The 14,525-nt window shown below is 41.1% G+C and overlaps 1 protein-coding gene across 1 annotated transcript in view; it reads right to left on the bottom strand.

Moving 5' to 3' along the window:
- Positions 1-14,525, bottom strand: part of LOC124794843 (CLIP domain-containing serine protease HP8-like) — a 135,928-nt gene that overhangs the window by 16,040 nt on the left and 105,363 nt on the right. Inside the window, exon 3 of the mRNA XM_047258511.1 lies at positions 4,748-4,985. Coding sequence (XP_047114467.1) covers positions 4,748-4,985 — 238 coding nt within the window. The remainder of the gene's footprint in view (positions 1-4,747; positions 4,986-14,525) is intronic.

Here is a 14,525-nt window from a genome sequence, read left to right as displayed (position 1 = left end):
AAGAACCATGTATTTTAATTGTCTAGTTCAAATCAAGTCTGACAAATTATTACCATGGACAGTGACTGTTAAGCATACAAGAATGACTGTTCACAATATAGTTATTATTTTACTGCAAATTCAAAACTGTGTTCAGTGTTCAGCTAGGAGGATTATTATTAAGTAATATATTTGTACTAATAACTTGCAAACATACAATGTATTCACTGATACTTAGCAGAACTTTCAATTTGTGAATGTCTATCTTGACTCTTTCCACAACACAACGAATAGTGTCACCATGTTTTGAAATAGAGTGCACTTGTTGTTCCCCACCAGTTCCTCCAATTAACCTTCCAGTTTCCTGTCACTAAACTTCCCTATCCTTATTTTACTAACTAGTAAATACTTGTAGAATTTGACTTATCACATTGGGGAATTCATGGCTGTGTATTTGCTGTCTAACAGTTCACTGTACATTTAGGTTTATGTTGACATGCCAATCAATCTTATTTCATATTATTATTCCATCCTGGATTTTCCATTTGAAAATGAGTCGCACATAATATAATAATCAAAATGAAGAAATTCATAAATAAAACTGGAAAATTTAATGCCATATTCAGAAATGGAAATGAGTGTTGTGTAACTGGAGTTTATGCGATACAAAGCTGAAGTCAAACACAATGACCCATAAGTTTTTTTATTTAGTTTCATTTATCATTTTATTTTCATCTATTTATTTATTTTTAATTAATCTTGTATTTTTATCTGTTAATTTATTTGTATTTATTTATTCTTATTTATCTTTTATTTACATTTTTAAATTCTTTTGGCTACAGACTTAAGACTGAACCAGATAGTGTCCAAGTAACTGCATTTAAGTTTTCCACCTCTTTCTTGAACTGTCACATACACAACATGAAGTAGTACTAAATTATATGTATCATATTGTAAGGAAAACAGTACAGAAAAGTATTTAATAACATGGGTGTCAGCCTACTTGAACCATGATACCTTACAGAAAATATGTTTTGAATTAATTGGATATAAACTGTAGCATAAGTTTTTTTAACACCACGACTTGTGTCAGCCACCAAGGCCATTTTCAATTACGGCAGACGGACACAGATGCAGATTTTGGATTGATACGTATGGTATCAAAATCTGGGAGAGGGGGTGGCTGGGTGTGACAAAGCAAGCTGGGATATTTTTACTTCCCATCTTGTTTTGCAATCTGCCTTCTTAAAATTCATTTTTCATTTTTGACTAATTGCCGTTAACGTATGTGAATATAATCTGCATTGCCATAAAAGGGAAAGATGGCCCTCAGTTTTAAAGGATTTAACACAAGATCTAATTTTATGCTTAGTTTTATGTATGTAATTGATTTTCTAATTTATTTCAACTACTCCTAGTTAATATATTTTGTTATAGGGTGGAATCAGTAATTGTTTCATAACTTAGATTCTATCGTCGACTTATATACTAAGATAAATTCTGTACTAATTGTAAACATTTAGAGGAACCACCAATAGTATTCTTAAAGGGTATATGCGTAATGATATCTGTTCATTAAGCAAATAATTCGGCCTAACCCTTGTAGCAGAAGAAACTGTTAAAAAGAATAAATTTTTCGACGTATTCATTTACTTTAATGGGTGATGTTTTAATTGCAATTTCTGTTACTTTAACTTCGAACAATGTATAGTTTCTGTACCTATTATTGTGAGGATATATGAAGGCTCGATTTTTGGGCCCGAGACAGTCAGTTCACGGCCGAGATTCAGACGAGGAACCTTTATTGGTTAGATCAGCAACAATGCATAATTTTAACTCTGAAATAAGTGTAACACAATTAGGCCATGTTAAAACAATGACAGTGTCTGTTCCATATGTACCTGACTATTCTGAAAGAATTGTGAACTATGTGGTTATGTTTTTTACTGCTCATAGATGTTCAACAGTAAACTATTGTAGCAGTATGTGGATGTTTGCCTGCAAACTATTCAAATGGTTCAAATGGCTCTGAGCACTATGGGACTCAACTGCTGAGGTCATTAGTTGCAAACTATTAATGAGGCTTATTGAAAGATAACTGGCCATATAACTGTGTATTATTGTGGGGTGGAGGTTGTGAACAGTGAAAGTAAAGAACTTCGAAATGCTAATGTGCATTTGTCGGCTACATCATTTAAAGTTGTTAGTGTTGAACTTCCAAGCCCCATTTTTCAGCCAGTGTAGCAATGCAGTATGTTGACACCGAGAACAACAAACAATGAAATAAAGCAGGCGAATGTCACACAGGGCAAGGTGGGGTGGGGGATGGGGATGTACCAGCGGTTTATACACACCGACATTTTAGACTTTTTTTTAAAAAAAAAAAGGGGGGGGGGGGGGGAAAGCAGTAAGCATGACAGCTAACATTAACAAGAGAAAGCCTTGTAAATAAGTTTTCAGGAAGCATAAAATTCTTACTAGCTAACATGTGTACATTCTCGAGGCAATTACGTTTGTGAAACTAAATCTAAAACATAATTCAATGAAAAGTAACTTACACAACAACAATAGATGGAGAAGCCGAAACTTTCACAGAATTATTTGCAAGCATGATAATAAGCTCCAGGCTGCCGTCCACATAAAATGTGGGCAATTTTTCACAACAGACAACCATCTAACTTTAAAATGTCAATACATTAAAGAAAATAATGAAGCATTTATTAATAAACAAGTGCTGTTAATTCAACAGAAGGTTTCAAATTGTAATGCCCCTTAATAAAAATTTTAGTGTACACAGTCTTAAGCTTTTGTAACAGAAACTGATAATTTATGATCTGCAGTTCTTATTTGAATGTAATACAGACCTATTCTCATGGGGGGGGGGAAAAAAAAAAAAAACAACAAAAAAAACAAAAAACAAAAAAAAAAAAAAAAAAAAAAAAAAAAAAAAACTTAAATCCGAACACGTACAATATTGCAATTCAGGTATTCTTACAACTGTAAATGTCACATTCTGTGTCCTTATTTAACTGGCAGAATTATTTGTTGGAATGTATTGTTGTTCATATCTGTTTACTACAAAGTATCTTGTGTTTTTTACTACTGGCAATGCTGACACTTAACTTACAATTTGTTGCAGGTAGCATTTTTTAACAAAAAGTCCAACACCACATAATAGATAAGTTGAGATTGGATTCTGTTATAAAGTTTTTGTACCATGACCACACAATAACTATCACAAACAAGGGAAACTCCAGCACTGGCAGCACTGGTTGCATAAATTTGAAACTTTTTTTAAATTATGGCATACTGATTTCAATCACAGAGAGATCTCCAGTGCTAAAATAAAAATAAAAACACACAGAGTCAAACCTGAACAATGAATGTACAATGTATGTGCCATTTTACAATACAGAACAGTGGCCTCTTCATTGAGTACATTTCGGATGTGGAGTAAGTGTTTTTACATGAGGAAACAATAGGTCACACAGAGATTTATGAGGAAACAGAATACAGAATTTTATAAATTAAAAATATTGCCACAAGAACATAGTACTTGCACTATGCGTTTATGGCAATATTTTTAACTTTATAATTCTGTCTTCTATTTCTATATAAATCTCTGTAGAACCTATTGTTTTCTTCTCTACAAACAAATAATCTGTATCATAAATGTATTCAACAAAGAGGGTTCTGATGATGTCCACCACAAACATGGAGCTTAGCTGCATAGGTTTTTGTAAGCAGCTGGCTCAGTTTGAATCTTACCTGCTAGTTGGCATGTTCTTCGTGACAAACACCTATATTTTGTGCATGATTTTTATGAGTCCACTGGACTTAGTCTTGGTATGTATTTTACCTTGTAAAGCTCAATGTCGCCTATTGTAAAATGATGCATATGTTTGTACATTGAACATTTAGGTTTGACTGTGTGTTTTAATTTTTATTTTAGAACTGAAGATGATCACTCTGTGACTAAAATCAATATGCGATATTAACAAAAAAAAATGGTTTCAAATTTATGCAACCAATGCTGGAGTTTCCCCTTTTTGCAGTACAGGTAACTTGTTCATTCATACTAAATAACATCTTGACAATGCTTGGTATTTACAGTGTTATAATTAATATTATATAAAACTTACAATTAAAAAAGCTTTTACAAGATTATTTAAATGTGGCATCACACTTAGCAGAAAACTGAAACATATTTTTTATATGTTAGTTTTGTAAAATACGGAGTGTTAAATATTATGTGTATATTTTTATTAGAATTGGACTGATATTTTGATTGTTTACTATAGAGGCACCATAATTATATTCATCAGTCCTAATTATTCTATACAAAATACACCATCACATCTTGCATTGAAAACCAGTAAATAATGTGTTTACTTCATGAATATTTGTTTACATATTTTATAAGGCTTGAACAAAAATTCTACTGATGTATTTTTTACATTTCTCAGATGTCATTAAACAGTAAAATATAAGTTGAATATCAAGACATGACTATAAATGTATAACCATGTAATAAAAACTACAGTGTATCATGATGTTTATTAATCAGAGTATCATATACAACAATACGTAAATCTCAGTCTGTTATATTACAATATGCATTTACCTTTTACTGGTAAGAGAAGTAGAGTCAGTACAATCTTTTACTGCACCATATATGTAAATTAAAGCTATGATAGTGTCTGAGAAATGATTATTATGTAGACAGCAAATAAGTAAGTAAGTAAGTAAGTAAGTAAATGATACCAACCACGTGTCTTGTAGCCTAAGAGAGCCATCCATGGGAATTCAAATAATCCTGTTTCATTTCCACCTATAATTCGATCACTCTCTGCATGCCCACATTCACTGAATGGTAAAAGACCCACTCTTGGATGTAGACTCACATCGTTGGGCTGCTCTGAGATAGGAGCAGGAAGACCATCAGTGGAAGAAAAGCCACTTGGTTGGATTTTTTGCTGTGGGCAGCAGACTACTGGAACCTTGCCCTGAAGTAAAGATGTAAATAATTTTCTCTGATAATTAGTCTTGGGTACATTTTCTAGTTATCCATTATGAAAAAGAGAGGCAAGGAGACATATTTAAAAACACAAAAGATATAAAAATCATCTAAAGTTAGGGCAAAGTTACAGGATCTGGTTCTTCAAGAAGAACAATCTTTGAACAGATTTATAACTTTTTTCTTTTTCGTTTCTTTATTTCTATTTTTTTTAATTTTTTATTTGAAGCAAACGTTTTTCTGGTGGTGCCTTTGGTTCTGAAAAACGTCATTTTTAATTTGAATTATTTATTTCGATAAAAGCACATTTATTTCACAAGGGAACGCACATTAAGACTGTCTGACCTTGTCTGAAGTGGATAGCAGAAAGATTTCCCACCTCAAACGAGATGGGATTATCTTGCTCTCCTGCCCTCACAAAGTGGATACCAAAATTTTTCACAAACCAGCAGCACAACACCAAATGGGAACAGTAAGGAGGTAAATTACTTGCATTTTATGTTAACAGTGACAAAACATTGTCTGAGGAAACAACAGAGCACATATATCGAAAATTTGACTTCTAGCTACACGAAAAGTTAAAATTGCGCAATATAACATAAATTAAATAATATGAAATTGTTACATAATGAAATTTTATTTTATTACACCCTCTTGTTCACTTATATTTCATATGTGCACAGTTTTAGTGTCCTTAAGGCCAAAATTTAAATACAACAAGTACATTTTCTTCACTGCATCTGAGGATCTTTTCAAGTTAAGAACGAGAGTTGAATCAATAAGAGTGCTCCGATTCCTTATTTGTACATCTCATTGCAAATGAGAAACTTCAGTAATGTCAAGTTTAGTTATTCAATAACAGAGAGAAATAACTAGTTTGTATACTATATTAACAGATAACAGTTATGTGCTGTACTCCACTTTGTCTGAGAAAGGCCAAAAGATGTACTAAATACAAATAGCAAAATAGTTTGAAAAAGCTGTCATCTTCTGAGTTACAATGAGCAGCTATGAATAATCTACTTCTGCTTAATTACTATCCATAATTATTCTAATAACTGTCAGTGGATAACAGCTAACACTACAGGAACAGAGATGCATTTATAATGGTCACTGTTACCTTGCCTATAATTGCCTTTTCCAGTCTTTAAATTCGTTGACATTGATATATCACTGTAAATGGCATATCGAAAGATTTAAATGTTATTTTTAATCCCTAATACAATGAAGAGGGAATGTACAGAGGAGTGAAAGTAAGAACATCAGTATCTTTACAAGATCTGTTGTTACTGAAGTTAGAAAATATTCATACTGCTCACTCTTCCAGAACAAATACTTTGTACTGAACAGCAATATTTAACAGAAAATATTCTTGAAACATCATGGATGGAAATATGCAAATAGAGTTTGTAGTTTTGTCCGCATTTCACCTGTAGAAACTTAAATAAAAACTAATGAACTTCCCACTATAATATCTGTTTCAGCTGGTTACTTCTCTGAACACCAATACATTTTACACATAGTGTTTTCTTTAGCCCTGGACTATCATGTATGTTTATTGTATCTGTAAGTAACACTTATTTTCTTTCTTTTACAATTGCATAATGTGAATTTCTCTCAGAAAAGAACTATTAAGTTTGCTGTGGGCTAGGTGCCAACCTATACAGTATTATCCCGGTATGAATTGGTCTGAACCCTTGATTAATATTTTGTTTTATCACCATCAAACATTACAGATTTTTGAAGAAGTCATTAATGTCTTTAGCATACAATTTGTCTCTCATATATGAATGCTCATTAATAAACCACACAGGACATCATACTGTGTGTTTTCCATTTCAGAGTTTAATTTGATTTTCTGGTCCAATTTATCAATGAAATACTCTGTTTTCTATTATAAAGGATGGAAGGATTCCACATTCATGCAAGGGGTATGCCATTAATCACAGTATTTTACTTTCTCAAACAATGTCTTCTGGTTTACACAAGCATTTGCCATGTCAGAAACAATGAAGTGCTACCAGAACAATTACTATTTACCACTGCTGTGATTACACTAGCGAGGCTAAATTTGTCTTTTTTAGTTGAAAATTCTACTAGAAAATCAACCAGAGGCTCAAAGTCTCCTCGGAAATGTGGACAAGTGTTTGACTGTAGGCTACATTCTGAAACATTTTTGAAAAGGCTGAAATGAGTGGACTATGAAGACAGATCATTTGCTTTACTTTGTTCCCTTTGCCTATGGTCATTACTGCACGTTTAAATCTGTCAGGAAGTATGCCTTTAGTAATTAACTGAATTAAACATATTTTGTTTGAAAAAGGTGGCGAGTCATAAGTCTACAGAATTTTAAGACTGTGCCAGAAACACCACTGTAACTAGAGAAGTTGAAACCTGTAGTAAAACACACACAATACTTACAATTTTGATCAGGTTTTACTACTATATATTTTCTACAATTTTGGAATATCCATTTTGCATGGATATTGTACTGCATCCATAACATTACATAACAGGTACTGGAAAATGAGCTTATCCAAACCGGCTGAACAATTAAAAACAAATTATACAGCAGCCTCACATTTTATATCATTTCTTTGATTTATGAGAACCATGAAACACAACCAATGAAAATTATTTTGGAATCTGAGGCACAAAGTGTTATCCTGAAGTACGAAAAATTGAAATACAAGTTATTAAAATGTCAAGAAAGCATAAAATTCAGCAAGCAGTGCCTAGCTGAGAAGTTAACAGTGACATTTGCCAAAATCAGCATCATGACAAATACTTAAGCAGCAAAACACGTGAAGCTGAAGTGTGAGAAAATGTGGGTCACTGAAGAACTTCATAAGAAACATTAAACTTAATACTTGTTTAAAGAAACAAATGTATACAGCACACTTTAATTTTGGAAAGAAACTTTGTGGGTAAGTTTTTTAGTGGATGTTTGATTTAATTAACAACTGCATTAATAAGGAAACCTCAACTATTAGACAGTGCCATGTCAAGAAACAAGCTGCTCTCTTTTTTAATTATTTTCATAGCAAAAAGAATGAACTGATTGTATTAAAACATAAATTTTATGATGATGTAAACAACCTGATACACAACACATGTGAGGATAGGGAGACAGGTTTGTTGAGTGAAGGCTTAACACACAACTAAACTTAGTTCCTCTACCAAGTAATCTGTAATTGCTCATGTTAAAAGTGCAATCAATGTAGCAAAAATTAACAATCTTGAACAGAATATCATGACAAGAAAAATTGCAAATATCATGAATAAAGCAATTAATACTCAACAAATACACTCCTGGAAATGGAAAAAAGAACACATTGACACCGGTGTGTCAGACCCACCATACTTGCTCCGGACACTGCGAGAGGGCTGTACAAGCAATGATCACACGCACGGCACAGCGGACACACCAGGAACCGCGGTGTTGGCCGTCAAATGGCGCTAGCTGCGCAGCATTTGTGCACCGCCGCCGTCAGTGTCAGCCAGTTTGCCGTGGCATACGGAGCTCCATCGCAGTCTTTAACACTGGTAGCATGCCGCGACAGCGTGGACGTGAACCGTATGTGCAGTTGACGGACTTTGAGCGAGGGCGTATAGTGGGCATGCGGGAGGCCGGGTGGACGTACCACCGAATTGCTCAACACGTGGGGCGTGAGGTCTCCACAGTACATCGATGTTGTCGCCAGTGGTCGGCAGAAGGTGCACGTGCCCGTCGACCTGGGACCGGACCGCAGCGACGCACGGATGCACGCCAAGACCGTAGGATCCTACGCAGTGCCGTAGGGGACCGCACCGCCACTTCCCAGCAAATTAGGGACACTGTTGCTCCTGGGGTATCGGCGAGGACCATTCGCAACCATCTCCATGAAGCTGGGTTACGGTCCCGCACACCGTTAGGCCGTCTTCCGCTCACGCCCCAATATTCTGCAGCCCGCCTCCAGTGGTCTCGCGACAGGCGTGAATGGATGGTTGGTTGGTTGTTTGAGGTTAAAGGGACCAAACAGCAAGGTCATCAGTCCCTTGTTTCAAATAGACTCCATTCTGCTAACGGGACATCTCAGTATAGTCAGAAAAATAAAACGGATAAAGGGGAAACGTAAAAGGGCAGTCACGTTGTCATTAGTAAAAACAAATGAGGGAAGTTGGCAAGAGAACGAACCCAACACTATGCTGAAACAGCATAGGCAAGACCACCTGTGACTTAAAAGGTACAACTGCTATAATGCAGAAAGTACGTATGGGAATAGAAAAACTAACCAAGCCTTAAAAAGAAGGGGTAAAAACAGAGTAAAAGGGAAAGAAAAGAGGATTCTGGTCAGGGAGGTGAATCGGGAATCTCTGAACACTGCCTACAGTGGGAGACACCCAAACACTCACCGCCCTGCCCCAACATCAGAGGGAGATTAAAAACTTTAAAACTGAGAATAAAAACCACTCTCCCGGAGGAAACCTAGAACCAGAGAGACCATCCGGGAATCGTCAGCCAACATCAAAGGTAAAGTATGGGGGAGTCTGTACTTAGCACGCAGAGCCAAAAGAAGGGGGCATTCAACCAAAATGTGGGCCACTGACTGGAAGGCTCCACAACCACATAGCGGGGGTGGCTCATCACGCAAAAGGAAACCATGGGTCAGCCTGTTATGGCCAATGCGGAGACGACACAGTGTGGTCGAGTCCTTGCGGGAGAGGCTAAAGGAAGAACGCCATGGGCCTGTATTCACCTTAATGGCACGAAGTTTATTAGACAGTGGAGTAGCCTCCCAAGAATTGGCCCATGACTGTGCAAAGTGGGATTTGATGTGAAGCCGTAAATCCGCTGCAGGAGGGGTTACAGAAAATGGGGGGTAAGTAACTGCTCCCCCAGCCAAACGATCAGCGAGCTCATTACCCGGGATACCCACATGGCCCGGGACCCATAAGAAGTCAATGGAACAAGCAGCACGGTGAAGATCAGCGAGATGGTCATGGATGGCAGAGACCAAGGGATGGCGCGAAAAACACCGGTCAATAGCAAGAAGGCCACTCATCGAGTCCGTACATAACAAAACGCGGTTGTGTTGGGATTGTTTAATAAAGGTAAGGGCCCGGGAAATTGCCATCAATTCCGCAGTAAACACCCCACATGAGGGTGGCAGTAGATGATTTTCCGTTCCAACGAAGGACGTGAAGGCATACCCAACATGATCAGCAGAATTAGAGCCATCAGTGTAAAAAACAACAGCATCCCGAAACTCCCATAAAATTTGGCGGAAAAAGGAACGGAACACCACCGGGGGGATGGAATCTTTCGGACCGCGGCGGAGATCCATCCGAAGTCGAGGCCGAGGAACTAACCAAGGAGGGGTGGAGGGGAGGGAGCGAGGAAGACAGGACAAAGAAGGAAGCCGAAAATCACGGGTAAGAGACGCAAGGCGCAGCCCAACCGGTAAACCCGCCCGAGGGCGGGAGTCAGGCGGGCGACGTCCATGGTCTGGGAATAGGATAGAATAGGAAGGATGAGCGGGAGAAGAACGGATAGTAAGGGCATAAGACACCAGAAGCTGGGACCGCCGAACAGAAAGGGGGGGGATCCCAGCTTCAACCAGGAGACTATCAACAGGGCTAGTAGGGAAGGCACCGGTGGCCAAACGGATACAACGATGGTGGACTGGATCCAGCACGTGCAGCGTGGAAGGAGCAGCTGAACCATAAACTTGACAACCATAGTCCAAACGTGACAGAACTAGAGCACGATAAAGACGGAGGAGGAGGGAACGGTCCGCACCCCAGGAGGAGTGGGCAAGGAAGCGAAGGACATTGAGTTTACGGAAACATCCTACCTTCAGGAGTCTGATATGGGGCAGCCAAGTGAGCTTGTTGTCGAAAAGAAGACCTAGGAAACGAAACTGTGGAACCACAGGCAATCTTTGTGCAGCGAGATAGAGCTCTGGATCAGGGTGGACCGTAGTACGGCGACAGAAGTGGACCACCCGCGATTTTAAAGGAGAGAATTGAAACCCGTGGGAGAGCGTCCATGCAGAGGCACGCCGTATAGCCACCTGGAGCTGCCGTTCTGCAGATGGCATCGAGGAGGAACTAACCCAAATGCAGAAATTATCCACATACAGGGCAGGGGCGACCAAGGGACCGACAGAGGCCACAAGTCCATCGATAGCAATGAGGAAAAGAAGGACACTCAAGACAGAACCCTGTGGGATGCCCGTCTCCTGGGTCCGTGGAGAACTAAAAGCAGTACCAACTCGAACTCTGAATGACCGATGGATCAGGAACTGGCGGATAAAAATCGGGAGTGGGCCCCGAAGACCCCACTGATGAAGGGTTAGTAAGATGTGATGGCGCCAGGCCGTGTCATAGGCCTTGCGAAGGTCAAAAAACACTGCAACCAAATGGCGGCGCTGGGAAAAAGCCTGCCGAACTGCGGATTCCAAGCGAAGCAAATGATCGATTGGAGATCGTCCCTCTCGAAAGCCACACTGGTAAGGGGACAATAGATCCCGAGATTCGAGGACCCAAGTGAGCCGACGGGCTACCAGCCGTTCAAGTAACTTACAACCAACATTGGTCAAACTAATTGGCCGATAGCTGTCAACAGATAGGGGGTTCTGACCAGGCTTAAGGACAGGAACCACAATGCTATCCCTCCACTGAGAAGGGAAGTCACCCTGGAGCCAGATACGGTTAAACACCCGAAGAAGATGGTGCCGTTGTGGAGCACTGAGATGTTGAAGCAGCTGGTTATGAATGGAATCTGGGCCAGGAGCCGTATCATGAGAAGCAGATAGAGCAGAAAGAAATTCCCATTCAGTGAAAGGTTCGTTGTAAGATTCTGACTCACAAGTGGTGAAACATAAGGTGACAGCTTCAGCCTGCTGTTTTTGATGAAGGAAAGCAGCTGGATAGGAGGCCGACGCTGATGCCACTGCAAAATGGGTCGCAAGATGTTCTGCAAGAACTAATGGGTCCGTACAAATGCCATCTGGGAGGTGAAGGCCTGGGAGGGTGGACTGCCGATGGCAACCTTGGAGAGAGCGAAGTGTAGCCCATACCCGTGACAGAGGGACAGTGGAACCAAGGGAAGAAACGAATCGTTCCCAACATATCCGCTTGCTCTGTTTGATTAAATAACGGGCTTTAGCGCGAAGGCGCTTAAAGGTAGAAAGGCTGGCTACAGATGGGTGCCTCTTAAAGTGTTGCAAAGCTCAACGGCGATCACGGATGGCAATGGCAATGGCCGTACTCCACCACGGGACTTGCCGACGACGAAATTGTCCAGATGAGCGCGGGACAGCAAGGTTAGCAGCGCGAACAATCGCGTCAGACACGTCACGTAGGACGTCATCAATACAACCCGACAAAGAGGGAGAAAACTCGACCTGTGCAGTATATAGAGGCCAATCGGCGCGGTGGAAAGACCAACGAGGTAACCTCTCCATCGGGGAGCGGGAAGGGAGCGTGATAATCAACGGGAAATGGTCACTATCACAAAGGTGGTCGTGTGGCGACCAGTGTAATGAAGGGAGGAGAGAGGGAGAAGAAAGAGAAAGATCAATGGCAGAAAAGGTACCATGACCAGCACTGAAATGAGTAGGGGAGCCATCATTAAGAAGGCACAGGTCGTGGTCTGCAATAAATTGGTCGATAAGAAGACCTCGTCTAGATGGAAAGGCACTGCCCCACAAAGGATGATGTGCATTAAAATCCCCAAGGAGGAGGAAGGGAGGAGGAAGTTGCTGAAGAAGGGTGGTTAAGGCAGCAGGTGTTAGAGTCCTGTCAGGAGGGAGATAAAGATTGCATACTGTGACTGCAGAGTCTAAGTGGACCCTAACAGCAACTGCTTCCAATGTAGTTTGGAGAGGAATCCACGTGCTAGCAATGTCTGTACGGACCAACGTACAAACGCCACCAGAAGCCCGCAAGGGTCCGACCCGATTTCGACAGAAAACACGGAACCCACGGAGGGTCGGTGAGTGAGCATCAGTAAAATGAGATTCCTGGAGAACCACACAAGCTGCTGAGTAGGACGAAAGAAGGGATTTCAATTCCGGAAGGTGACGATAGTAGCCATTACAATTCCATTGGAGAACCACAGAACGATGGTTTAAATGAGGGCTGAACACGCTAAATCCAGTCATACCGCCGGGTCCCCACCCGTCACCGACAAGGAGGGGGCGACATCCATAAACGACAGGTCAGAATCCGGTTGTGAAGCCGGGGAAGGGACCTCCGGTGACACCAGAGGCTCTTTGTCCCGGGACTTATGTTTCTTCTTCTTTTCAGGCTGAGATCGAGGAGGGCTGTGTGGCATAATGGAGCCAGCTGCAGCAAGATCAGGAACAGAAAGAGACCGGGCGACCTGGGGGCCGATAGACCGCGGCTCTCGCGGTCGCCGCGCTGCAGCAGACCTTTGACCTGGAAGGTGCCGGGAAGGGGCATCCCTTGAGAGGCGCCCTTGACCGGCAGACGCCGAAGGAGTGGGACACTTCTCCGGCTGGGGAGGGGGAGCGGCGCCCAGAGGAGAAGGTGTGGGAGCCGCAGGGGAGGGGGGAAGGAGAGGGGTCCGGGACGGGGGTAAGGAAGGGGGAGGAAGGGATGAAGATGTAACCAAGGCGTAACTAGATGTCATGGACACAGGGTGCAATCGTGCATATTTCTTATGGGCCTCTGTGTAGCTTAAACGATCAAGAGACTTATACTCCTGTATCTTTTTTTCTTTCTTATAGACTGGGCAATCTGCTGAACGTGGAGAATGACTACCATGACAATTTACACATACAGGAGGGGGAACACAGGGACTCCCCTCATGGAGTGGACGTCCACAGTCACCACAGAGAGGGTCCTGGGTACAGCGAGAAGACATGTGGCCAAAACGCAAGCACTTAAAACACCGCATAGGAGGTGGGATGTACGGCTTCACATCACAGCGATAGACCATAATCTTAACTTTCTCAGGAAGGGTATCCCCTTCAAAGGCCAGGATAAAGGCACCAGTATCAATACGATTATCTTTAGGACCCTTCTGAACACGCCGAACAAAGTGAACACCCCGCCGTCCGAGATTGTCCCGAAGTTCCTCATCAGTTTGAAGGATGAGGTCTCTGTGAAAAATCACACCTTGTACCATATTTAGAGACTGGTGAGGGGTAATGGACACGGGAATTGTGCCAAGATGGGTACAGGCACGAAGGGCCGCAGATTGGGCAGCCGAAGCAGTTTTTATCAGTAACGAACCCGACCGCATCTTGCTCAGGGAATCCACTTCGCCGAACTTGTCTTCAATGTGTTCCACAAAGAATAAAGGTTTGACACTGGTGAAAGTATCTCCATCAGTCCTGGTGCAAACTAGATAACGGGGGAAAGGTTTTGCCCCTAGACGACGGGCCTGACCCTCCTCCCAGGGGGTAGCCACGGAAGGGAAGGCCGAAGGGGCAAGAGAAGCAGCACTTGAGGAATCAGTACCACGCAGAGAGACGGCCGCAGAAGAGCGGCCAGAGGTTTGGACCCTTATGCGTTT

Source organism: Schistocerca piceifrons, chromosome 1, assembly GCF_021461385.2.
Source record: "Schistocerca piceifrons isolate TAMUIC-IGC-003096 chromosome 1, iqSchPice1.1, whole genome shotgun sequence".
In the NCBI taxonomy this organism is placed as follows: Eukaryota; Metazoa; Arthropoda; class Insecta; order Orthoptera; family Acrididae; genus Schistocerca; species Schistocerca piceifrons.
This window is presented reverse-complemented; position numbering and strand designations above follow the sequence as displayed.